Genomic DNA, 26,710 nt, shown 5'->3' on the forward strand with positions numbered 1-26,710 from the left:
TAAAAATATTCTGAATATTTTGATTTTATGTAAATATTAAAATATAAATATTTTATTATTGGACAAAAAAATAATAGTACGTGAAATAATTTAGATATTTTTATTTTTAGTATTTTATGTATAAATTAATTATATGTGTAATAATACATATGTAATTTATATAAAATCAAAACTATTTTGATATTAATGTAATATTATTGTTTCTATAATAAATAATAAATACTTTTAATTGAGACGAAAAAATATATTTATAATAAAAAACATAAATATAAAAATTGCAATATAATTTAAAATAAAAAAATGAACACAAATGATTTCTTTGTTGTTATTATTATACATACGTCCATAAAAAATATATATATATTGTTTTGTTTATACAAATTTATATTTTTTTATTTATAATTATTTTTAGAATTATTAAAATTATTTCATAAATAAAATTTAATTACTTATACTTACCGTATGAACGGAATTACTTATATTTATTAAAATTTGTAGAGAGTACTAATAATGTATGTTAGAAACTTAATCCGCTCACTTAAATAAATAAACTCTCCTTTATTCGGTAGTGGAAATAAATTACCGTTTTATTATTATTATTATTATTATTATTTATTTATTTATATATTTATTATTATTATTATTAAATTTACATTAATTAATATTGAAGCCAAACTACCAAATTAAAGCACCAAAAGGCAACCCCAATATTAAAGTCGCCATTAAAATCCCTAATTCCCAAATTCCACAAAACCCCTTTCTTCTTCGTCTTCTTCTTTTGCTTGTATCAAACTCCATTTTCACTCATCTCATTATCTCCATTTCCATCTCAAATCCCTAAATCCGCTTTCTGAATTCTCCACTAATCTACCTAACCTCATCATTCCCATCCCAAATTCGTCCAACAAATCCAAATCTTGCTTCGCAGACAAGCCCAATTCCATCCAATCATGACGACGGACATTCTGCATTCCCCACCTCGTCTGCATCCTTCGCCCCCAAGCCCCATTGATGATGCCCTGCGCCAACAAACTTTTATTAATGGCGCTCCTGTATCACTGTACAGGAGGAGGAGCGGACAATTAGGAGCGGAGGAAGAGGACGAAGGAGATCACCTCTCTGTTCTCGCCGCATTGGTAACCGTTTTCCGGAAATCTCTCGTCGGCTGTCGAGATTCCAGCGGAGGGAGGTGTGGCGTTGAGGACCAATTCATGGAAATTGGATGGCCTACGGATGTTAGACACGTCGCTCATGTTACTTTCGACAGATTCGATGGCTTTCTTGGATTGCCTGTTGAATTTGAACCTGAGGTTCCTCGAAGACCTCCCAGTGCTAGGTAAAAGTTCCACTGTTCATCTTTTTGAAAATCTGTTCATCTTCAAATATAGAGGAGCTGTAAAAATTTTTCACCACTGTGGATAGTGAGTAATTCATTATCTCATAGACCTGATTGTGGAGATTTTCTTTTGATTTGGTGTGTTCTGAAGATTTAGGGTTCTTTTAATTTTCCTAATTTTGTTCATCGGATGACGGAAGAGAAACACATATTAGGTAAGGGTTAGTTTCAAACTTCGAATCTGTAATTTAGATCCTCTGAATTGTGGGATGAAATTTCTATTTGGTAATTTCTTGTCACAAAAAAACAAAACAAGAATGTTCTTTCTTGAACTTACGCAATCACTGATCATCGTTTCGGAACCATTGTGGATCTTGGTTTGTTCGTCAGAAATGTTAGAGAGATGTTTTGGAGTTTTGAAAATTTTTGGAAAGTATGAGTTTGTTTGTTTTTCATTTGAAATTGGAGTTTTAATTTGAATTTTGTTTTAAATAATACTTTGATGTTATATTTTTATAGTAACCGAACAAGCTGGATAGTGGTGAATTTGTGTAAGAAAAAAATACGTTTAATGTGATATTTTTTGAAAAAGTTACTGTCTGTGAATAGCGTTAAAAGTTCCAAAAGAGTCTATGTAAATAGAGTCGTAGTTCCACACACACGCACACAAAACGATCGAGGTTATTGGTGGCTTTCAATTGAATTCTCTTCCTACTTAGTGAAATCGGTTGGTTTGGTTGTTTGGATGAACTTTTCTTGCCAGTAACTTCATTGGATTGAGTGGTTGAAAGTTCGAAAAGTTCATTTCGCTAACCGGTTAGTAATTTTTCGGTTAGTTGTCAAAAAGGGTAAAGTGAAAGCGAAGCAACCAACTCTGCAGAGTCGAGTAGACCAATTTCTGATGCTAAGTTGCTAACAAAGATTTAAATTTTCGAAACACTGTACATTGTTATAAACATTCCCGACCTTTTATGTATTAAAGAGAGTTTTAACATATGCGTTCGATACAAATGTTCTACGTTATGTATATCCTTTTTATTGATACATCTTCCGTTTGGTCCTATCGACTCTGATTTTTCCTTTTTACAGCACAACGGTTTTCGGAGTCTCAACCGAGTCAATGCAACTTTCTTTCGATTCGAGAGGTAATTGTGTTCCGACTATACTCCTGATGATGCAGAGACGATTGTATTCTCAGGGCGGCCTTCAGGTACGTAAAGATCTCTCTTTTTATTCGTTATTTTTGTTCCAAGAAAATGTTTCGAGCGCGAGCATTGGTTTCTACTTCAGATGGAAGGGATTTTCAGAATCAATCCAGGGAATGGCCAAGAAGAGTATGTCCGGGAGCAACTGAATAACGGACTCATTCCGGAGAATATCGACGTGCATTGCTTAGCCGGCCTGATTAAGGTACATCATTTACCATTAGATCAAGCTGAACGAGATTTGAAAATATTATCGGTATAAGCTCGACTTAGCTCGTTTAGAATTCGAGCTAAAATGGTGGCTCAAGCTCGATTTGACTTTGAGGTTAACTCGAATTTTATACCAACTTTATAATGTCTTTGTCATTCAAATTTATTCTCACTTTCATATTTTGATTGTCATATAAATTTATTTTCGTTTTATTTTTTAGTAAAAAAATAAAACTTTTTCTATTTTTTTTTTTTTTTACTTTAAAAAGTAAAAGTTTCTATTTTTATCTATTTTTCTTAAAATTTGTGCCCTATCAAATGAGCACACAATTAGACAACAATGAGAAGACGGAGGGAGTATTTTTTAATGTATAAATTAAATATATTTACTTTTATTCATAAGTTATTCCAATAAAATACTTAAATTTCATCTATATAAGTGCAAATTTTGATATAAAAGTTTATATACACTATATTACATTATAAATTTTGATGTGCACGCTAGCCAAGCTTGAACTCAGATTCTTTTACATCAATAATATTTCTCAAGTTTGAGCTCGGTTCGTTTATTTCTATAAACGAGTTGAGTCGAGCTTGGCTTACGAGCTACCTTATTCGACTAACAACTGTATTTACGGGAGACTCGGATTTGGGCACTCGGGACCTTCTGCCCGAACTCTTTATCGTGAAATTATATCTATCGAATGTAGGCTTGGTTTCGAGAACTACCCAGAGGTGTATTGGATTCGCTGCCCCGAGACCAAGTCATGGAGGCACAATCCGAAGAGGAATGCATTCGGCTCGTTCGACTTCTTCCTCCCACAGAAGCTGCATTGCTCGATTGGGCGATTAATTTGATGGTCGACGTCGTACAATTCGAACCTTTGAACAAAATGAACGCCCGCAACATTGCAATGGTTTTTGCTCCCAACATGACTCAGGTGAGCCCGATTACGATAAAATTTTTAATAGATCGAATCTGCCGATGCATTGAAAAACCTCAATATTGTTCTTCTCTAGATGTCGGATCCTCTGACGGCGCTGATGTTCGCCGTTCAAGTAATGAACTTTCTGAAAGCTCTTATCGTCAAGACCTTGCGGGAACGAGAGGATCGGGTTGTCGAAGCCGGGCCAGCGATTCAGTCCGAGCCATCGGACGAAGACAGCGGCCACAGTGTTTCGAAGGCGGCGGCGAGTCCCGAGCTGAGCGAAACAAGCGAAGAAGACGTGCGCGGCAAGAACCGGACTGCCGCTGCGACGAATTTGCACATCCGATCGAGCGATGGGACCGACGGGCTATCGAACTCGACGGAAAATGCTCTCCCCGACGACAATGGCGGGAACTCGACGCGTAGAGTGCAAAGAAGCACGGCGAGAAGCCGGAGGACGATGAAACCCCGGCAGCCGGCGAGCTGTCTGAACGATGTGAAGAAAGGGCTGCGGAAACACGGTGGCGCCGCCGATGCGGCGGCGGACAAGAAGAAGGAGCTCAACATTGTTAGCCGCGTGAACACACGCGCCGAGAGGGTCGAGACTTGGAGGTGAAACTTCATGCATTCGGAATTCTTAATCTTACTTGTCTGGTTCTTGTTTGTTTGTATTCTCTTTTTGGTATTTTTTTTTAGATAATTAATGTGCAATTAATTGTAGTTTGTGTTCTATTTTAGTGGTGTGTATTGAGTCTATAGTGCTACGATGGCTGTTATTGGATCCGAATTTGTTGTTCTTATTGGGCTTATTTTTAATTTGGGCTTTGTGTAATTTGATTTTGGCTTGGCCCATTTTTATATGGGCCGCTGGTGTACGATAATACGGTGCACCGGCGGTGTATGTTCACCGGAGCGTCACTATATAAAGATATGATAGACCGAACAGATTACTCTGAGGATAAAAATCTGCCTGAGGATTTTGCTTGCAGGCGTTCATGGAGGTTTCTGCTCAATTTTCGGCCGTTGCTTCCCGCCCTTCTTTGTCTCTGCTGGTACCTAAATTCCCTCGCCGTGGCTACGGATTCTCGACGAGCTTCGCGTGCTCGGCTCAGTTCTCGTCGTTTTGCTGCGGGAATTCTTTCACTGTATGGTTGGGGAGTTCGTTTGGTTTTGCTTTCTGGAATTATGGACTAGTTTGATTTGGTTTTGGTTCAATGCAGAGAGAGGTATGGCGATCGGTGAATTACAAGAGTGGTGTTGTTCAAGTAAGGGAAATGCGAGGCGTGGTGAGAGCTGAAATGTTTGGGCAATTGACTAGTGGACTGGAAGCTGCTTGGAGCAAGCTCAAGGGAGAAGGTTTCTGTGTTTTTCGAGCTTTCTTCTTATATTTCTTCTCTGGTTTAGATTGGGTGATTTCTCTTGGTGGTGATTGTTAAAGTATTTGGGAAATGTATAGAGTAATTTTTTATTTTTATTTTTTTTTTTGTGGATTTTACAATGTAGAGGTCTTGACTAAGGAAAACATCGTGGAGCCTATGAGAGACATCAGAAGAGCTCTCTTAGAAGCTGATGTAAGAGTAACAGTTTCTAAATATCTTAATAGTTTGTCATTGAGTATCTTACCTTTGTTTTACATTGGCAGGTTAGTCTTCCTGTCGTCAGGAGATTCGTTCAGGCAGTAAGCGATCAAGCAGTTGGCACTGGAGTGATCCGAGGGGTTAGGCCAGACCAGCAATTAGTTAAGGTATGATTAGCATTTGGCTCTACCCACCAGAAGCTCCAACATTGTTAAATTTTTTGTATACGATTTTTGTTTCAGCCCATACTTGTTCATGTTAAAACATTAAAACCTATTGTATTTCAAGTTTCCACATTTGATAAGATAATTGAGAAGTTTTTATTCACACCCAATTACTTTATCACAAATTTCAATCAAATTAGGCCTTTACCACTATTGAACTACTTTTGGAATATAATGTTTTGTTGCCCGAAAATGAACTTTTTAGTTCAACGGAGCTACCCCAGCTTCATATTGTCTGTGTTGCCTGCCAAAAATGTGCCTACTCGGTTTTATAACGGGCGGTGGTGTTGGTAAAATTTCCATGATTCTAATTTCTAAAACAAGTTGATTAACTTTGGTGCCTGCTGCATCCAAAGTGTTTACTTTTTACTAAATAATATCCCTTAATACACCATTTAGTATATTCAATCTGTTATGATAAACTTCATCCTGATGGTATGTTTTATCAAACATTCTTATAGGTTATTGATATTAGTTGGCTATGCTTGAACTTATCTGTAATGTTGTTGCTCTACCTTTGATCAATGCAGATTGTGCATGACGAGCTTGTGAAACTAATGGGAGGAGAAGTTTCTGAATTGGTGTATGCAAAATCTAAACCAACTGTGATTTTGTTGGCTGGATTGCAAGGTGTTGGAAAAACAACTGTCAGCGCAAAGCTGGCTTTATATTTAAAAAAACTGGTGCTATTCTTGTATCTGTTGTTTTGTGCTTAAACCCTCTTCCTTTTTATGTTCAAACTGATGTCGCTCAAGTTTGAATGACATGATGAACAGGGAAAGAATTGTATGCTAATTGCTGGCGATGTTTACAGACCAGCTGCCATTGATCAGTTGGTTATTTTAGGTGAACAGGTAGTCCTCTTGACCTCTCTTTTGGTTCAGTCGAACAGTTTAAGATCTCAATGTTATGATAGAGTAGTATCTTATAGATGCTTATCATCTAATTTTTGTCATCTTCTTTCATGGAAACGGTGGTAAGGATTTTGAAGTTCTGATCTATTGTTTTAACGCAGTGTCCTCCGTTGCGTCAAGCCAGTACTTTTTTTGTTTATTGTATGACTTGTGTGTTCATAAACCTGACTGTGGATATCTCCCTCAACTCATGATGTGATTGAGTCTCTTTCTTGATATTTTATTTCTTAATGTTGAATCCTATGATTTGATATCCTGTTATATCTATGGTCATGATTAACAGGTCGGAGTACCTGTTTATGCAGCAGGAACTGATATTAAACCCGCTGAAATAGCAAAGCAAGGTTTAGCAGAGGCCAGGAAAAATAATGTAGATGTGGTAATAATGGATACTGCAGGAAGGCTCCAGGTGAGATCATTTGACCATCAGATCTCAACTATATGGTCAAGAAAAGTTCCTTTTATGTGACAAAGTCGTTAATCACCCGTTATCCTCTCAGATAGATAAAACAATGATGGATGAGCTGAAGGATGTCAAAAGAGTACTAAATCCCACAGAAGTTTTGCTAGTTGTGGATGCCATGACTGGCCAGGAAGCTGCTGGTATGTACTTACCATATTGCTTTAATGGAGGGAAATATACAAACTTGTTAGAAAACATTCATTTGCATCAATTGCCTTCCTCGCACTTAGTAAATGGAATGCAATTATTTTTTCAAAGTTTTATTTTAATGCCCCGTGTAGAAATGTTCAACAATATGAAGTTATTTTTGTCTTTAGTTTTGGTTCTACTACTTATATCATATTGCAAAGGATTATTTCTGTGTGTGCTCTTTGCTGTTATGCTTTTCCATTGTAATGCTTTACTAGATCTATATTCAGTTAAATTTCATATTCCGGTGTTGAAAAACAGTTTTCATCTTTACTTACAACAATGTTCTATGACATTTTAGCCTTGGTCACAACATTCAATGTTGAAATTGGAATTACGGGTGCCATTTTAACAAAGCTAGACGGGGATTCTAGAGGTGGTGCTGCCTTGAGTGTGAAAGAGGTCAGTCAACTTTATCTCTTTTAACATCTTTATATTGTTTTATATTAATTCCTTTATGGTGAGAAAGAGAACAAGGTCAAATAAAACTTTCCAAGAGACTCTTTTTGGTTGTCGTTGAGTTTGTGGTTAGAAATTCAGTATTAGATATTGTTTTGTTAATAGTCGGATTATAATATAATATATATTTGATTAAAAATAAATGTAAAGTATGAGTTGAATGTTTTAAAAAATTATAAATAAAACAACTATGTATATTATACATGATAAATCATCAATGTAAATTAGTTTATAAATAAAAATAAGGAATTTTAGATTTATATAAATAGGCTGCAGTCAGGATGCTGATCGGATCAAATTAGTTTATAAAAAATTAGTTCTATATATCACCACACATGTGCTATATAAAAGCCTGAACAGTTTATATATTGTATATTGCTTAATACATATTTATTGTGTTGAAAATCAATAATATGTTGAACTGACTATTGTATTATCATGCTGTGAGATTATGTACTTCATATTATTATTATCACAATTGAAATAGTAGTTTAATGTAATATAAATAGGTACCGATGTAATCTAAAATTAATATTTAGTATAATATAAAAAATAAAAAAATAGAAGTTTAATTTGAAGTTTTTAAAAAGAATTCTCCTTTTCTTTTTAAGTAAAGACCTACAAACCAACACAACAATAGAATTAAGAGATTATCAGTGGGTCCACTTTGAAAATTTTGGGAAATATTTGTGATGAAAAAGATTGGGAGAAAAGTGTGAACCAATTTCCAACCAACAACCACACACCAAAACCTTTTTTGTATCGAGCATGTGAAATACTGGTTCAGTATCTTGTGTGTCAAAAAGAATAGGAAATCAATGGTAATGAAGTAAACTATCTAAGTGTATGTATCGATTCATTTTGGGTAATGGAATTAATGTTCGGTATGGCAGGTGTCAGGGAAGCCAATAAAGCTTGTAGGAAGAGGGGAGCGTATGGAGGACCTTGAACCTTTCTATCCAGATCGAATGGCGGGTCGTATTTTAGGAATGGGCGATGTTCTATCTTTCGTGGAGAAAGCCCAAGAAGTTGTACGTGCAAAATTACACCTTTCGAATATGCATTTTGCTAATTTATTTTGTATTCTTAGTTATTGAGATTATCATTTTATGTACATGGACAGATGCGCCAAGAGGACGCAGAAGAACTGCAGAAGAAAATCATGAGCGCAAAATTTGATTTCAATGACTTCTTGAAGCAAACACGAGCCGTTGCACGGATGGGTTCGATGTCCCGTGTTATTGGAATGATGCCTGGCATGGGGAAGGTATAAAAAACCATACCTTCAATGCATTTAATGAACTCGATTATTGATTGTTTATTCAATAGATATTCTTACATGTAAAATTTGAGTCGAGAATATCTAGAAATGATCCAGATTTATAACTATTTTCCATTTGGTGCTATTCAAACAGATTACCCCTGCGCAAATTCGAGAAGCAGAAAAGAACGTTGCAGTAATGGAATCTATGATCGAAGCAATGACCCCAGGTTATCTCTGCAGTTTGTTTTAACAGTATCTTACAACTTTATTTGCTGAATGGATTTTGTATTTCGATTGCATTCTGATATCCTCTGATTTTTAGAGGAACGGGAAAAGCCCGAACTGTTAGCAGAATCGCCTGAAAGGAGGAAAAGAGTTGCTCAAGATTCTGGGAAAACCGAGCAACAGGTAGCAGCTGATTTGCGCTTTGGTAATTACTAATTAACTAAATATACGGCTTACATAAAAATGGCCGATATCTTTTCAGGTGAGTCAAATTGTTGCTCAACTTTTCCAAATGCGCGTGCGTATGAAAAACTTAATGGGCGTAATGGAAGGCGGATCACTTCCCTCAATGAGCAATCTCCAGGAGGCCCTAAAGGAAGAACTAAAGGTCATTATTTCTTTAAATTATTGCGCCAGGATAACTCTTTAACTGAAATTCATTTTCCTTACTTCATGCATTCGAACATTGGCGTGTAGAGTTGTTAAACGAGCAGAACGAGCTTTAAGTATTTATTGTTTGAGCTCGACTTGAACCATGCTATCAATAAAAGATTGATTCTGCTCGTTTAAGACTCGAGCTAAAATGACGGCTCGAGTTCGGCTTATTAAGCTCAACTTCAAGCTCAAGCTCAGCTTGAGTTCAACTTGGATTTATATAATATTATAATATATAAATTAAATAAATATAATTTTATTCATATTTTATTACTCTATCCGTCCCACTTTTTTTTGTCTACTATTTTTATTTGTCTATTCCACCTTGTTTATTCTTTTCTTAGAAAATATAATTATATATTTTAATTATATTTTAAGTTTTATAATTTATAATTTTAATTATACTATTTAGTTATCTTAACTTTAATCAATAATTAGTTTTATTATATAATAATTATTTTTACTAATATATTTCGTAATTACTATAATTACCTAAATTCTTTAATTAGTTACTAGTTATATTTTACCTAAATTTATGTATTTACTGTAAACCGGACACAAAAGATGGAACGGAGGGAGTATAATAAAATATTCAAATTTCATTAATATACTTCCTCCGTCGTTTCAATTTGATCGGGCATGAATTTTAAGAAAAATAGATAAAAATAGAAAAAAATTTCTTTTTATGGTAAAGAAGTAGAAAATGTGATTTTTTTTACTAAAATGGAAAATGAAAATAAGTTTGGATGACAAAAAAAAAAAAAAAAAAAAAAAAATTGAGGATAAATTTGGATGACATAAGGAATATATGTTTTGACATAATTTTTTTTATATATTCTATCAATATAGAAAATAAGACAAATATATTATTACTAACAAGTTGAATTGAGCTACTTGTGAGCCGAGCTCAAGCTCGATTTTTTTATCTTTATAAGCAAGTCGAGACGAACTTGGCTTGTGAGCTATTTGATTCGTTTAACAATTATATTGACATTTTAACTTATGATCCGAACGAGCAGCAAATCATGTGTTTTCTATCGATATCCAGGCTCCCCCGGGCACTGCAAGAAGAAAGAGAAAATCCGAGTCGAGGAAGCAGTTTGTAGATTTGTCTCCAAGAACAAGCCCCCGAGGATTTGGGGCAAAGAATTGACCAGCTTCGACTATCGGTTTGAATACATACAATCTATCATATTTCGATATCCATCGTGTCTTTACTTTTCGTCTGTCGATAACTTCATGCGACAATGATGTTGCAGTTTTAGTTGATTGAGTTCCTACTGTTAATGGTGGCGCGGCGGCCGGTTTTCGATCGTCAGTCAGAGGGGCCGGATAGTGATTCAATAAAGGTATTTTGCATTTATGAATTACGCCTGAGATGTGTGAATACTGAATATAGATCTCAGTAATATTGAGTAGGGTCTGAGTTAAACACACACATATATACATATAGAACCGATGGTTACGGTTTGTCAAAATATCAAACTGACGGTTTGTCAAAATATTAAATTGAAACTGAACTTTCCGAATGACGGTTTCGGTTACGATTTGACGGTTTTGATTACGGTTTATAAACCGCCGGTTACGGTTTGAACGGCCTATTTATATATACTCATTTTTAATAATTTTCTTTTTTATTTTCTATTTTTTTTAAAATTTGAATTTTATTTAAAAATAATTAAGTTACATTTTAATTTTATATAGATATATTTATTATTTATTTATTATATAAAAATCATATATATAAATAATTAATTAAATTGTTACATTATAAAAATAATTAAAATAATAAATATAGTAAATTACTAAATTATAAAAATATTGTAATAGATAATAAAATAATTTAAAATTATATGTGATTATATAATAAAAAATTATAAAATATAAAATATAAAAAAATATTAATAGTATTATTATTTTTCAATATTATTAATACGTATTTATATTTATTAATATTATTATTGTTATATTTTAAAATTTAATTATAAATATAATAACATTATTATAAAATATACACAATTTAACCCTAATATCTACTCAATACAATTAGCCATCCACGCTCCGCGAACGCCGCAGCCGTCCTCGCACACAGGTTCTTAGACGCCCCGCACACACAGGTTCTCCCTCTTCCTTCCTTCTTCCTCTCATTTCTTTCCTTTTCTCTTCCAACTTCGGTCTTTCTCCTCCTTTTTTCTTCTTCTTCTGCTCTGCTGCTGCACGCCTGCCTGCCCTGGAGATTAAAAAAAAAAAAAAAAAAAACCGCCGGTTCGATTTGTGCCCGATTTCGGTTTGAATCATAACCGGCTGTTGAAATCGACGGTTCGAAACCGAATGAGCAAGTCAACGTGTGTGTATATATATTATATATATATGCCTGTAATATGTAATGGATCTGAGTTTCTTTGTAGGTTATAGTGCAAGTATTATTCGCTTCGATATAGTAAATCAAACACTGTCTACGTATTTTTTTAAACTTAGATAGAGTAATTTATTTTAAATATTTAGATTTTTTTTTTTAATTATGATTTGAAATTAATTTGAAATTTGAGTATTGATTTAAAATTTTATTTATATAAATTTGAATGTGATATTTTTATAAAAATAAATAGTATATATTTTTATGATAAGCTGCATCGTACGAATTGTAGTTTGAAATCCCATAAGAACAAACCCATATTAATTAACACCAATTAATACATAATTATTACCCTCCAAATATATCTCGTTTGAACAAAAAAAACCGAAACCTAAAACCAAAATCAAACCCATCCCAAGCTTCACCTCTTCCAATAATGACCTCAACTAAAGATGCACACATGGGGCTAAATCCGTCATTTCAGAGGTGGAGAATATTATACCTGATTCTCTCGTCATCCAACCGGCTAGGGTTTCTAGAGGAGGGGGATCCGATTACCTTGAGAGCACTACAGAGGCGGGGACTGTCGAGAACATTTTTGTCTTTTGCTGGTGTGTATCTTCTTGTTTCCACCATTGCGATTATTTGAATGTTCTAATTTTTTTGTAATGATTTTGGCCTGTGCGGTTGCTACTTCATCGTTTTTTATTTTTTTCCACTGAAATTTGATACGGTTGCCCTGTGCGGATTTTTGTAATCGCGGCAGAAATGGTGATTTTTTTTTTTAAAAAAAAACTTCCCTCAACTTTGTGGATGTCAAATCGAATGCCGTATGAGCTGTGTAAACGTGTTTCGTAAAAATCGTCGACGTCCTCGGCTGCTTTTTGTGTCTGTGAGGAGGAATTGTAAAAATCTCTAATCGTCTTCTTTGACAGGTTTCGTAAGATCCTTCTTCTTCACTCTTCAAGCCTACACCAGTTCATTTACAAATACTTATGAGTTTGATTCGGTATCATCATTTGTTGTTTAGGTTTCTACTCATCCAAATACAGATCATAACATCATCTCACGGCGACAATTTTGAAAAAGACATTGAATGTGTGTGCGCGTTTAATGATAGCGATGCATTAGAAATGAAAATTAATCTGTGATCAAGATATGATATTTGTATAATAACCTCTGAATTGATGGTAGAACAAATTGAATTAAATAGTTTTAGGTGGGGAATAAAGACTGTCAGGAGAACCCACTGATTGCATATGGCTGAAAAGGAAGAAGTGAAGCACCTTGAGGATTGCTCGGTTTCAAAGTATGTTGTTTTTCATATACTGTATAATATGCTCTACCGATTCTCAAATCTGAATTTATGTCGAAATCTTCATTTCCATTTTCCTCTTTAATAGTTGATGTTGTGCTATGTTCTTGCTTAATGTACAAGAAGACATTCAAATGCTTCATGCTATGCTAGATTAGAAATATCGAGTGCTGCTTGTACATGTTTAAGCCTATTTATTTATTTACCTCTCAATTGATCATTTGAGAGACTGTTGTGTGAAAATTATAGGTAAGATTGCAGTTTTAGCCAATTAGAAAAGCTGAATATGAGGTTTATGTGTTCTAACTCTATTGTGTTTGCTTGGGGGTTTGGGTTTTGAGTTTGGATTTTGTATATAGTATTTTGAATTTAAATAGTTGTTTGATGAGATGTTAGAATGTAAAATTAATTTTCAGTGTAATAAATTAAATAAAATGTGTTCGATTTGATGTTGTTCGGGGTAAAAGTTTATGAATAGTGAAAAGTCTACAAAAACCCTCGAATAAACACTTGAAAATCTTAAACGATCCTCAGGTAGGATCCTTATTGTAGATGTTTGATTATTTTAAAGGTTTTGTTTGCTCCAAGATAGGTACATAAGGAAAGATATTTGAATTTTGGAGTTGTAATTCCAGTAACGATTAAGATTTTAATTAGGAACTAATGTGAATTATGTGGCGTCGGGGGTTTGAACCCATTACTCTATTGTCACGAGTTCACTTCACACCAGACCACACGGGGCCACCGTGTTTTTTGTTTTTTTATCAGACAAATAGTTGGTTCTATCAACTCAAAGCATTAATTAGTTGGTTTGGCATATGGTTTATTCTCTATACAATGTGATGTATCTTGCATATTATTTTTTTTGGCTTCATCACTTGATGGTTGTGTAAACACGTTTCAGTGCTTTGGGCACGTGGGTTTTCTCGGTGGTGGGAGCTTTGGTCGCAATCCCTGTTGGGATTAAACGTAAATCCTTAGCACCCCTTGTCTTCTTCGGAACCACTGGCACCATGATTGATATAATGCTGGGAATCAGTGCTTGTGAAAGAGAGCACGCAGAGCGACAGATGCAGCTTTTGGAAGAACAAAATGCTGCTGCAGCCAATTCTCAACCTGAATCTTCATGATCATCTGTGTGTACTAATTTCACTCACTTATTTCTTTATTTAATTTTTTTTTTGTGTTGTGCTACCCCTGAGTTTCTGATAAAACTTTAGGGTTTGCTTCTTTGGGTTTGGTCTGAGAAGATTTGATTTAAGTTTCGTTTAAAATAATGTTTGATGATATATTTTGTAAGAAAAAAATATATATTATTTTTTTAAAAAAATATAGTGAGTCAAATAGTAAAATTTGACAGATTTGTGTTAAAGAAACACATCCTTATATTCCTATATTTTTTAGTGGCATGGATATGTATAAAATGTTGTTCTTTTTTTTTTTTTTTTTTTTTTTTTTCTTTTCGGCTAGGTTGGATGATATTGTTTTATTTAGTCCAATCATTTATTTAGATAAATTTTGGAAGTACTTGAAAGGTTTTCTGTTTTTGTATCTATGTTGGATAAAAGAATGTGTTGTCGGTTCGTATTTGTATGTGTGCTGTGCTATATGCATATATTTTCTATATTAAAATCAGTGGTAGCATATGTCGTAGGAAATTATGTCATGTGTTATTAGTTTATATAGTATATTTATATTACAATGATTTTTAGAGTTATTAAACGAGTTGAACAAAAACGAGTATCTGTTGTTCGAGGTTGAATCGAATATACTACTTGTACAGGCTCGGCTTGGCTCATGGCTCATTTAGGATTCAAGTTAAAATGGTGGAAGTTTGGTTCATTAGGCTCGACTTCAAGTTAAAGTTCGGCCCGCAAAGGTTGAACTTGAGCTTTGAACTCAATTTGAGTTGAAGTGACTCCAGTTTCATACATATTTTAGTATTTTTTTAATATATGAATTAAATAAATATTTAAATTTTATTAATGAATTCAAATTTTGACAAAATGCAATAACATAAAATATATATGTGCATTATGAAAATTGTGCTAAACTTTCTATTGTTTTTAAAACTATATTAGACTTTTTTTCTTTTGTAGTTTTAGAAGCTTTGTGTTTATTTTTTCTTCAGTTATTAATTAATGGTGATTATTATGCATGCACTGTTACTGTAGATGTAATTTAAAATTCTCATAACTATGAAATTACAGTTAATTAAATGAAAAGGGAAAGAATAAACAGCATGGATCCAGTGCTGAAATAATAAATTCAGCACATATATTGACAATTAAAATTTAATTATTTCTAATTATATTAATTATATAATTTAATAATATTATTTAACATACTTTATTTTTACACATTCTGCATATGTGCTGAAATTATTATTTCAGCATTTGATCTCCTACCAAGAAAAAAAAAAAATCCGAAGGAGACCTTCTAATAATAACAAAAAATAATAATAATAATAAACATGAAATCCATCCTAAGTTATGGTCCAATTATTGATATATTAAATATATTTATAAAATTTTTAAAATATTAATTAACATCAATTAATACATAATTATTAGTGTCATCCAAATATATCTCGTTTTATTATTATTTTTTAAAAAAAAAAAAATCCAAAGTCAAACAAACTCTAAGGACGTGTTTGTTTTGTAAATTTGAAGAGATATTTTTTTTATACTATAAAATATAGAGAAATATTTAATTAATATAAATAATATATTAATTTTTTAAAAGAATAATGTATATTTATTTTTCAAAAACAACACACAAAGCAATGGTCCAATTATTGATATCGATTCATTTGCATCACGTGGGATACATAAACGACCTTCCGATAATGACCTCAAATAGGGATCAAGGCTGTGCGAGGACCCGAGGGTTAAATCCGTCATTTCACAGGAGGACAAAAGTATCCCCGATTTTTATTAGTATCTCTCGTTCATCCAATCGGCTAGGGTTTCTACGGACGACAAAGAGGAGGGAACTGCGATTCGCTCCAGATAACCTACTTCGCCTGTACCTTGAGAGCACTACACAGGCGGGGACTGTCGGGAACAGATTTGTCTTTTGCTGGTATGTATCTTATTGGTTTCATAATTGCGTTTATTCGAATGTTTTAATATTTTGTATTGATTTTGGCCCTGTGCGTTTGCTACTTTATAGTTTTTTTAATTTTTTCCCTGATGTTTGATACGGTTCCTGTGTGCGGATTCTTTGTTACCGCGGCATAAATGGGGATTTCATTTTATTTTATTTTTTTTGTAGTTCCCTCAACGTTTGTGTATTTTTAATCGAATGCGGTATGAGCTGTATGAACGAGTTTAACTAAGGGTTAATGGTGCATGCTTAATTTCTGACTTGAAGTTTAATCTAACAAAAGCTGCAATTGGCATTTTATTTGATTTTTTTTGCTGCTAATGGGATGAATTACGGGGGTTGTTGCGGAAGGAATGGATGAGACCCAATTGATTGTAAATTAGGATTCAGAGTTGGTAATAGTAAACTATTTGCAAATGTTTCTTTTCACTTTTTTACTGGTTATTTGTTCATTGATTTGAGGAGGTAGTTACTGGGGAATTATCATCCTCAACTGTGTAAGATATTGAAATTTGTAGAACTGCATATATAGCAACAAACTGGGAGAATTAGTCCGGGACGTTTATTATTTATCCTAGGAATAGTTGTTGTAGGAGTTATCCAAACCAAAGGCATCAAATATTGAGTAGCTAGGTATTGACGGAATGTTATTCTATCCACTTACATTTCTCCATGATCGAAGAAATTGATAAAAGAGGATATGAATATAAGTTAAAGAAATGAAAAAACGAGGATGTGAAGTTATTAATCACCATGACTTTTACCTTTCTGCATTTCTTGATAGCTGATCTTTTGAAATCTTCCCATTTTATAGGTTTTTATGTATTACATTAAAAGTAATAATAAATAAGGTAAAGATAGAATAATGGGTAGAAGATATGCTAACAGTAAGAACAAAAAAGGGCTTGTGGTTTTTGGGGTGCACTAAGAATGTTGTTGCAGTTCCCATATTATGATACTTGTGACTTTTTGAAGAAAGCTATTTAGCTAAAGGAGGATTAGGACAACAATGGCTGAGTGCTTAAGGGTTACAAAAAGTTGTAATTGGCTACCTTCGATTGTTTTGGTATTATAAGTTGAAGTACTTTATTTTGTTTTATGTTTTATGTTGTCAATTGCCATTTAGTTAGCCAATACATTGAATCCTATGTATTTGAAGTTTTAATGAGCTAGTTGTGCTAACTGCTATGCATAACTACCCAAAGTTTAACATGAGTGTGGAATGCTGTCATTGTTCTGATATGAGCAATGGTTATGATAATTGCATTTGATGTTGCTCATCAGTCAGTTCGTTTACAGAATCTGCATTAACTGTGCAGGAAAGATACAGAATGGATGAAGTTAAATTTATCTATATAGGCAATAAATGAACCATTCTAATTATGGCCTGCTAATTTTCATTTCCCTGTGCTTCTCTTTTGTTTTTTTTCTCGTAATATTTGCTCCTTCATCTCTGTATGATCGAGTGCTTTGCTCCTATAATTAAATGCAGACTGACTATTTGGCAATTAGCATTTTTTCCGGCACAAATGCCATTGTCTGTATTTCGAGATATTCATTGCTTGATTATATTGCACCTGTTGAGCATCATGCTCCTCCTCATTGCATTTCAACATCCTCTCTTGACTGTTTCTACTTGTACAGCATTTTATCCTCCCTTGTCTTAATTTGTTCATTTTGAAACTCCTTGGAGCCATACCTTATGGAACCAATCCCTTCAAGATTCTTACTCTTGAGCTCATGGCCTTCCTCTTTCTTACTGCCTATCCACATTTACTCTTCTTTCTTTTGCAAATGCTTCTGGCTTCCGCTCTTTGTCAAAGGTGCAATAGATCATTCTCTTGATAGAGGTATAAGATGCCAAGGACAAAGCCTGGTACTGCAGCCACTAAACCAACTGAACCCGAGAAGCTGGCTGAGACAGAGGAAAAGATTGAACTTGGTGCTGAAAATGACATGGAGGAGTTGTCAGAGGAAGAGGTCGAATATGAAGAAGTAGAGGAGGAGGTGGAAGAGGAAGAAGTGGAAGAAGAAGAAGAAATTGAAGAGGAAGTGGAAGAGGAGGATCCCGAACCTGATGAAGATGATGAAGATAACATGGAGAATGATGAAGTGGATGACATAAAGCACTCTGAGCTTCTTGCACTTCCTCCACATGGTTCGGAGGTTTACATAGGGGGAATTCCTCACGATACATCTGAGGATAGCCTAAAACGCTTTTGTGAAACGATTGGGGAAGTTACAGAGGTAATTAATATTTTCTGCTGTCGAATGGCAGGTATTAAATTTATTTTATATTTTATGCAAGCTCGCATGGTATTAACAGGTCAGGATAATGAGGGGAAAGGATTCTCATGAAAACAAGGGATATGCTTTTGTGACCTTTAGGACAAAGGAATTGGCTTCTACTGCTATAAGGGAACTCAATAATGCTGAATATAAGGTAGAGTTAAGTGGATCGAGGAACTCAATAAGACAGTATTATTGTGTTTATTTATTATCTTGTTTAATTTTCTCAGGGAAAAAGGCTCAAGTGTTCAACATCTCAGGCAAAAAATAAGCTGTTCATAGGTAATGTACCCAGAAACTGGGGAGAACAGGATATAAAGAAGGTTGTGAAGAAAGTAGGTCCCGGGGTTGTTGCAGTGGAGCTTTTAAAGGTCAGGATGCTATGTTTGTTTGAATGAAGATTCACCGATATAATAGCTTTCTTGTATTCCGTTGCTATTGGCTGGTTTTGTCTTGTCTTGACAAGATGTTTCTCGAATGAAAATTGTATTCTAGGACCCGCAAAACTCAAGTCGAAATCGCGGATTTGTATTCATTGAGTATTATAACCATGCTTGCGCCGATTACTCCAGACAGAAGATGTCCAACCCGAAATTTAAGTTAGATGATAATGCTCCTACTGTGAGTTGGGCTGATCCAAAAAGTGCAGAATCTACTTCTTCACAGGTCCTTATCGATGACACTTATTCATAATTGTTGCAGAGTTTTGGTTGATCTACTGTAACTAATCAAGTAATCATCAATGAGAATCTGATTAGATTGATTCGTTAATCCTGACATTTGTCTAATGACCTGAGTGTTATATTTTGGCTCCAGTTACCATTCAATAATATATTAAGCATCTTGTATGAAAGTGGCTTTTAGTGTGCTCTTTTTAAATGAAAAGTGAATATTTCAACTAAAGAAGTATTACGGCGTGGAATCGCTTCCACTTCAGTTTCTCTGTATTAAATGTTGCTTTAGTAACTTGTGGCAAGTCTTGCTAATGTAATATTACTTCCTGAATTACAGGTTAAGGCTGTTTATGTGAAGAACTTGCCAAAAGATATAACCCAGAATCAGCTTAAAGAGTTGTTTGAACACCACGGCAAGATTTCAAAAGTTGTTCTCCCTCCAGCAAAACCGGGACAAGAAAATAGCAGATATGGCTTTGTTCACTTTGTAGAAAGATCAAGTGCCATGAAAGCTCTAAAGAACACTGAAAAATATGAGATCGATGGTAACACCATTGCTTTTGGTCCTTGCATCTAACATCCCACAATTCTGTTTGTCTCTTTCTGATTCGTGTTTGTTGTGCAGGCCAAGTTGTAGAATGCTCACTTGCAAAGCCTCAGGCTGACCAGAAATCGTCTGGGGGATCAAATTCGCAGAAAACACCTCTACTTCCATCCTATCCACCTCGTATGGGATATGGCCTGGTGGGATCTCCATATGGTGCTCTTGGTGCTGCATATGCCAGTTCAAATCTTGCTGGAGTAAGTACCCTAATTCGTCAAGTTTCCTTTCTGTATGCTATTGACGGATAGGCTTCTTAATTTCCTCGTTTGTTTGAAATTTACATTCCAACAAATGATTTCCATGTTCTTTATTATCCACAAAACGGTATGCTTGCTTGGGGTTCATGCCTTAAGTATTTGTTCGATGGAATTGGTTAATTTGCATTTAACTTCTTGCTAAACTACTGTGTTGAGGAATCTGTCCGCTGACTTGAATATCCCATTATAGCTGTTATATTTAACGAATTAGTCATGATTGATTTCATTATGTCATTTGATGAAATATTCGACTTTCCCCAACTGTATACCTGCAAACTGCTACGCAAGTACATTGATGCTCCTCCTGTGCATTACGGTATTATAATTTAAACATGACGTTGCATTTTCAGCCGCTGATGTATGGAAGGGGTGTTCCTCCGGGCATGGCTATGATGCCAATGCTGTTGCCTGATGGGAGGGTCGGCTACGTCCTGTAAGTATGCTTCCTCTTACACTTATCAATGAGACTAACAAATGCCAGAGATTTGATCGGCCTTCTTTTATGTCTGTGTCTAGACAACAACCTACTCCGTCTCCACCGCAGAGAGGCGGACGCAGCAGCAGCAGCAGTGGTGGTGGTGGTGGTGGAGGTTCAAGCGGAGGAAGACGAAGCGGCAACAGCGACAGCGGGCGCAACCGCAATCGGTACAATCCTTACTAAATCCCCGCTTCAATTTATAGCAAGAAATCTCAGTATCCCCACCCACCCCTTAAAAATCTACTACTGCTCAAGTGATTTGAAGCTGAAGCCTTCATATGATGCTCCACCTAACAGACACAACAGTTGTAGACTGGTGTATTATTTTTTCAAGAATGTAGTATTTTTATATGATTATTTTGTGTGGATTGTTTAAAAATTAATTTCAAGTCTAAGACCCTAAAATCCATTATCGTTGTGTAGTGTTTCAGCCTATATACTACTTATTGAAATTACATAAAAAGCTAGAAAATCATTGATCTTTTGGAGTAGATGAATTTTACTTGTTAGTTGTCAAAGTATTGCCATTATATATATATATATATATAGAATTTTGGAAGTTTTAGAACAGTAGAAAGTATTTGATATGATCGAAATAGGTGTTGGATATGATGCTTTCGTAAGAAAAAAAATAAAAAAATAAAAATTAATGTGATATTTTAAATAAAATGAAAATTAGTATTTGATAGTGATGCCTTAAGTTAGGGTTGATAAATAGTGTTAAATTTTTTTAAGTTGTGTATGTAAATTTTGAGTCTTTATTATGATAGTTTCTCCTGTTAGGGTGTTGTTACATATTACAATGTAGGTTCAAATTTTTGCCAGGTTCGGTGAATATTTTATCTATTCAAACGTGACTTAACACAGTTATCAGTTTCCAGGAAATCTGCTAAATGGAAATGCTTTTATTTATCTATTTATTTTATTGATTATAATATGTTATTGGGATGGTTGTTTATGTGCGTATTTTTTGGAAAAGTATGGGTGGGTTACTTGTCTTTTTGGATTTGAGTGTTTTTTTTTCTTTTTTTTAAATAATAAAAAAACTTTATTGATGTGATCATTGTTATGAAAATTTTGTGTTAGCCGTAATAGCTTTGGTTGGAAAGAATATTTATCTATGCTGTGAAAATTGTGACGTAAAAGTGAAGTATTGGTTTCTAATTTCATACACTTAAATGCTTCTAGAGTGTTTTTTTTATGGTCAAAACATATTTGCATAAATGTGAAAAAAGAGGAATTTTATTTTGTATTTGTATATGTAGTTGAATGTATGCTTATTTAAGTGGTTTTTGAAAACCTGAAATGTGAGAGTGGTGCGGTGCCCACTGAATTGATGTGCTATATTTAGGTTTTGGCTTTAGCTAGCCATCTTTTGATGTACCTTTCTGCCTTCTGCTTTTCTAGAAAAAAACAGGTTTGTTTTCATTAGGTATCTTCTAGGTAGAGAGAGAGAGGGAGTGAGAGAGAGAGCCATTGAATTCCAAAAAAATGATATCAGAAATCAGAGCAGTCAGCACTTTTGAATGTGGGATGTTGATCCAAGACCAACTATATTTATATTTATATATATATATATTTGTATGTATATATATTAAAAAAAAAAATAGAATTGCTAGGTATGTTTCTTTACTATCCAAATTTCATATTTTTATTATTTGGATTTTGCTTTTTTTCTAAAATAACGATACTTTTAACATTTCATTATATATTGCTTTCTCTGTCCAGCTTTAAGTAACATATTTATTTTTTTGCATAATTGTATTTAATTTGTATAAATATTTTTTTTATTAGTATTATATCTATTAATACAAATATTTTTGTATATTTTTTTTTTAATTTGTAATATATTTTGATATAATAATTAATATTAAAAAAATAAATGAAATTCTTTGAATTGGAGAGAGGTAGCATTTTAATGTCAAATCTAAATTAAAAATTTTGAAACTAAATCAAAAGCAGCACACTCTAAATAGCAGTGAGTTGGGTTTGAAGTTTGAACCCAAACCAAGCACACCTTGGAATTAGTATTAACTAAATATAGGTTAATTGGAATTGAAAATTTAATGACTAATGCTAAGGTTGGATGGCCGTTAGGGCGCTAATTAAATCAAATTATGAAATTAATATTATGCTGATTTGATTTAGTTAGTATTTTAATTGCAAGATAGATAGTTTGTACATGGATCTTTCTATCTATCTATCATGTATAAGTTTATTGTGTTGAAAATAAAAAATATATTATGTTTTATATTGTATTATTATTATGTTAATTGGGTTAACATTGTGAAATTAGCATTATTATGTTGATTTGAAATTAAGGGTGTTTTAGTAGTTTTGAAATAAATTTATATGAATAAAAAGTAATTAGTTAGGTTGGATGCTTGTATGAGATTTAAGAATTGAAAGGAATATATTTTATTCATCTTTTTTAGCTTTGTAAGTCAAATAATGTTGAAAATAAAGGTGGAGGATTAATCTTTTACTGTTGAGGATTTATATCAACCAGCTTCAAAATAATAATGTCAACTAAATATTCCAAAAATAAGATGCAACTGTCTTGTGAAACATTTTGAATTATTTCGTATATATGCATCACATATAGACCATTTTCGATGAATGCATTTATTACTATAAATGTGAAGGAAAAAATCAGTTGGGAGTTATATTTAGTTTTGAAAAATATTACTTTCTTCTTCTATCAAATATATACCATCCTTTTTTTTTTTTACAAAAAAAATTCTTATACAACCTTTTATAATATTAACATTATACTATGGATAATAATTTATTTAATTTAATATTTTGAATATAAAATTAAATGAAAGAATGATAAACCAACTTACAATCATATTATTTATTAATTTTAAGATGTTTACTTATTGAAGTATAATTTTCTTTTTTAAAATAAGAATCCGTACATAATTTTAATTACTTGAAAAGAAATTAAAAATAGAGTAAAACATAAAGAAAAAGAAAAAGAAAATTCAAAAAATGAATTCACATAGTAGTAGTATTTATTGGTCCAATTTTTGTTTGCACCGCCGCAGTCTTCCATGCACTGTATCCAACCAATTCACACCTTCCTCCCCTCTCCTCTACATTTCCAATCCCCAATTCTCTGTCTGCTTCCCAATTTTCTCCGCTCGATCCTATCGATCGTCTTCAAATGAATCAACCAGATCATACGAAGCTCGTTTCAGCTTCATCAGATGGCGCCGGAGACGAAGAATCGCCGGTGAATTCCGATCTCGCGGCGGCAACGGCCGCGGTGGAGGATTTGGAGGCTGATTTTCCGCCGGAATCGTTTTGGCTATCGAAGGATGCGGAATTCGATTGGTTCGATCGCAACGCCTTTATATACGAGCGGAAGGATTCTACCAAAGGAGGTAATAATAATAATTCGAGCTTAAACCCTAGCTCTAACTCTAATTCTCAGCGATTCTCCGTTAGCTTGAAATCGAAGGCGTCCATTATCGGATTGCCTAAATCTCAGAAAGCTACGTTGATGGATTCCAAGCGGAGGACGTGTAAACCGGCGAGTATTCGGTTGTTTCCGAACCGGTCCGATTCGGTCGGGAAGTCCTCCGTACCTGTGGCCGAGCCTGGATCTCCTAAGGTTTCCTGTATAGGTAGGGTGAGGTCGAAGCGCTGCCGCCGCCGGTCTGCTTCGTTGAAAAGGAAGGAGAAGCTGATAGAGAAATCTAGAAGCAACGGCGGCGGCGGCGGTGGTGGTGGAGAGAAGCAGAAGGCTGGTTTCTACTCGAAGGTGATGAGTATCTTTAGGAAGAAGAAAGGTCACCGGAAGGCGTCGAGGTCGGCGAGTCGGAAAGTGGTGGAGGAAGAGCAGGTGGTGGTGGACCTACGGCGGCGGAGCGTGAGCGTTAAGGTACGGGAAATTCAGATGAGCGGTGAACCGGCCGGTTTAGGAGAGGTTAAGAGGTTCAAGTCGGGGCGGCGGTCGGATTCCTGGACCGCCGATGATTTCGGTCAGGCCGTCTCAGGGCTGCGCGTGGCTTAGGTGAATGGCGCGTGGCACGTGAGCGAGTGGCGTGTGGAGTTGTTGACGGGCAGAGGGCAGTGAGTGACGTGGCTGTTAAAATTAACCGTAATGTACGATTTTCCAATTTTACCCTTCTGTTTGATTGTGCTTTACTCACTTTTTGTAAATATGCAGTAGTATTATAACGGTAGGTTTTTCTTTGGAGTGGATAAATTTTGAAGTATTTATTTATGTGCTCTGTGTAGATAAGAACGTATTAGCTAACGTAATAAATGGTTAGTTAAATATTTTAATTAGAATCATGTCGATTTAATTATTTTGAGAAACTAATTAAATAATCTATGGTATATCGTAATAAATGGTTACATTAATATTTATATAGAATCATGTCGATTTATTTATTTTTGAGAAACTAATTATATATATATATATATGTGTATTGGGCTGTTTTGTGTATTTTTTCATAAAAATAATTTGCTATGTGATAATATTTTTCTGTCTAAAGAAAGTATACTTGTTTTTTACCTTTTGGTTTTTTTCATAAGTGTGTTCAGGATTTTGTAAAAGTGTTAGTTTCTTAAATTTAATAAATTATTTTCTTTTTATTTACATTATTGCTGTGAATGGTGTCAACATATTTTTTATACTCAATTTATGTAATTCAGATTTTATATTATTAATTCTATGAAATTTTTAATTTTATTTTTATAAAAAAAATATAAATAAATCTTAATTTTCATATTCAAGGTTTTTTTGTAAAAATATTTGTAATTTTTTTTTTATCACTATTTATTTACAATAATTTTGTGAAAATATCACATTATAAACATTCTTATAAAATACAGTATTAAATTTAATACTGGTGTTTTTAGTACTCTTTATCCAACTAAAAATATTTTTTATTATTTTTGTTATTTATATTAAAAAATATTTACTTTTTATTACCGTGCGAAAAATATGTTGTTTATATTTTTGTTATTTCTATTTAAAAGTATTTATGTTTTATTATTGTACAAATAATCACACCCTAACATAAAACGTATTGAAATATATTAAAATCATCTTGTAATTTTACTAATGAATAAAATATTAATATTTTTGAATATATTACAAAAATCATGACCGTTTTGAAAGGGGATTTTCAACAAAGGATTTTTTTTTTTTTTTTATATTTAAAATAGTTGTATAAATATGATTTGTGAGTACGTCATTTGCATAATTTATTAGGGGATTGCGTGAAGGATGATTGATTGATGAAACTAATTTGGTGTGGAGTCTGGTGGTGCACACAACGAAGAAGGCAGACAGACAGACAGATCACTGCACACACATTGCTTGCACGTCTACCAAATAGGTAAGGTTACCACAAACGAAATCAAATCTTCAGTGAATTATGGCTATTATTATTATCGTGAATTAAGAAGATACAGAAAATTAAAATTAAAATAATAATAACAATAATAATTATTCTGGAAGTATTTGACTGCCATCAAAATTTAAATGGTCATTTAAGGAAATTAGGAACAAATTGTTGACTATAAGGTGGTTGGGGGCAAGTGGGGTCATTAAATGGTGTAAATATTATTGTGTAGCATTTTAATTAATTAAACAATTAATGAGTGGTTTTTGACTTGAATGAGTATTATTGAATTTGGTGGGGTTGGAATATTAGCAACGATACCAATTACCACCGCAGCTTGGACTTGGAGTGATTCTACTTCTGCACCTACAATACAAATAACATTTATAATACTATTTTCTTCTACATAGAAATTTGTTTTGGTCATATAGACATTTTTTGAAAAAATGCCTTGCCTCTTTGTCTTTATCTTTTTTTCTTTTCACTTTGTGTTCTATTTTGTCTCTTTTTTTCTTTTTTTTTTTTTTATACAATAAAATGTTATTATAATAATTATTAATTGACTTCATCCATATTTTGTTGAATTAAAATCATGATTCCGTCTTTGTGTAATAATAATAATAATAGTAATAAATTTTATCCATGTTTTTTTGTTGAAAATAAATTTATGATTGCATCTTTGTGTATGTCATTAATTATTATGTGAATATTTGCTTCACAACTATTAGTTTGTTCACTGTGTGTTTTTTTTTTTGGATAAATTTATTCTGAATTTTAAATATGAAAAATTATATAGATAATATATAAAATAAATTAGATTTTGTGTGAAAAGTTAA

The 26,710-nt window shown here is 33.5% G+C and overlaps 5 protein-coding genes across 6 annotated transcripts; all 5 read left to right on the forward strand.

Moving 5' to 3' along the window:
• Positions 1-711: 711 nt before the first annotated feature.
• Positions 712-4,512, forward strand: LOC127239786 (rho GTPase-activating protein 5-like). Its single transcript, XM_051258104.1, has 5 exons — positions 712-1,336; positions 2,426-2,546; positions 2,627-2,746; positions 3,462-3,692; positions 3,772-4,512. The coding sequence occupies exons 1-5, from the start codon at positions 951-953 to the stop codon at positions 4,294-4,296; spliced, it is 1,383 nt and encodes a 460-aa protein (XP_051114061.1). The 5' UTR covers positions 712-950; the 3' UTR covers positions 4,297-4,512.
• A 107-nt stretch (positions 4,513-4,619) lies between these two features.
• On the forward strand, positions 4,620-10,797 carry LOC127239785 (signal recognition particle 54 kDa protein, chloroplastic). The gene is made up of 16 exons (XM_051258103.1): positions 4,620-4,825; positions 4,901-5,036; positions 5,184-5,251; positions 5,323-5,424; positions 6,012-6,164; positions 6,258-6,335; positions 6,679-6,804; positions 6,896-6,998; positions 7,349-7,449; positions 8,400-8,537; positions 8,630-8,773; positions 8,922-8,997; positions 9,093-9,178; positions 9,258-9,383; positions 10,479-10,599; positions 10,690-10,797. The coding sequence occupies exons 1-15, from the start codon at positions 4,676-4,678 to the stop codon at positions 10,581-10,583; spliced, it is 1,692 nt and encodes a 563-aa protein (XP_051114060.1). The 5' UTR covers positions 4,620-4,675; the 3' UTR covers positions 10,584-10,599; positions 10,690-10,797.
• A 1,435-nt stretch (positions 10,798-12,232) lies between these two features.
• On the forward strand, positions 12,233-15,154 carry LOC127239569 (uncharacterized). Of its 2 annotated transcripts, XM_051257779.1 has the most exons (4): positions 12,233-12,397; positions 13,000-13,095; positions 14,006-14,237; positions 14,885-15,154. In XM_051257779.1, the coding sequence occupies exons 2-3, from the start codon at positions 13,046-13,048 to the stop codon at positions 14,229-14,231; spliced, it is 276 nt and encodes a 91-aa protein (XP_051113736.1). In that variant the 5' UTR covers positions 12,233-12,397; positions 13,000-13,045; the 3' UTR covers positions 14,232-14,237; positions 14,885-15,154. The 2 variants fall into 2 exon arrangements, with proteins under 2 accessions (XP_051113736.1, XP_051113735.1); XM_051257778.1 differs by lacking the exon at positions 14,885-15,154 and having other exon boundaries at positions 14,006-14,473.
• An 885-nt stretch (positions 15,155-16,039) lies between these two features.
• LOC127239792 (heterogeneous nuclear ribonucleoprotein Q) lies at positions 16,040-20,868 on the forward strand. Its single transcript, XM_051258110.1, has 9 exons — positions 16,040-16,185; positions 18,033-18,456; positions 18,536-18,652; positions 18,729-18,869; positions 18,994-19,164; positions 19,510-19,717; positions 19,798-19,973; positions 20,384-20,466; positions 20,550-20,868. The coding sequence occupies exons 2-9, from the start codon at positions 18,067-18,069 to the stop codon at positions 20,692-20,694; spliced, it is 1,431 nt and encodes a 476-aa protein (XP_051114067.1). The 5' UTR covers positions 16,040-16,185; positions 18,033-18,066; the 3' UTR covers positions 20,695-20,868.
• Positions 20,869-23,521: 2,653 nt separating this feature from the next.
• Positions 23,522-24,727, forward strand: LOC127240011 (uncharacterized). Its single transcript, XM_051258433.1, has one exon. It carries the CDS (start codon positions 23,681-23,683, stop codon positions 24,530-24,532), a length of 852 nt encoding a protein of 283 aa, XP_051114390.1. The 5' UTR covers positions 23,522-23,680; the 3' UTR covers positions 24,533-24,727.
• The last annotated feature ends 1,983 nt before the right edge of the window (positions 24,728-26,710 follow it).

The sequence above is a fragment of the Andrographis paniculata genome, unplaced genomic scaffold, assembly GCF_009805555.1.
Source record: "Andrographis paniculata isolate CXL003 unplaced genomic scaffold, ASM980555v1 Contig78END, whole genome shotgun sequence".
Lineage (NCBI taxonomy): Eukaryota > Viridiplantae > Streptophyta > Magnoliopsida > Lamiales > Acanthaceae > Andrographis > Andrographis paniculata.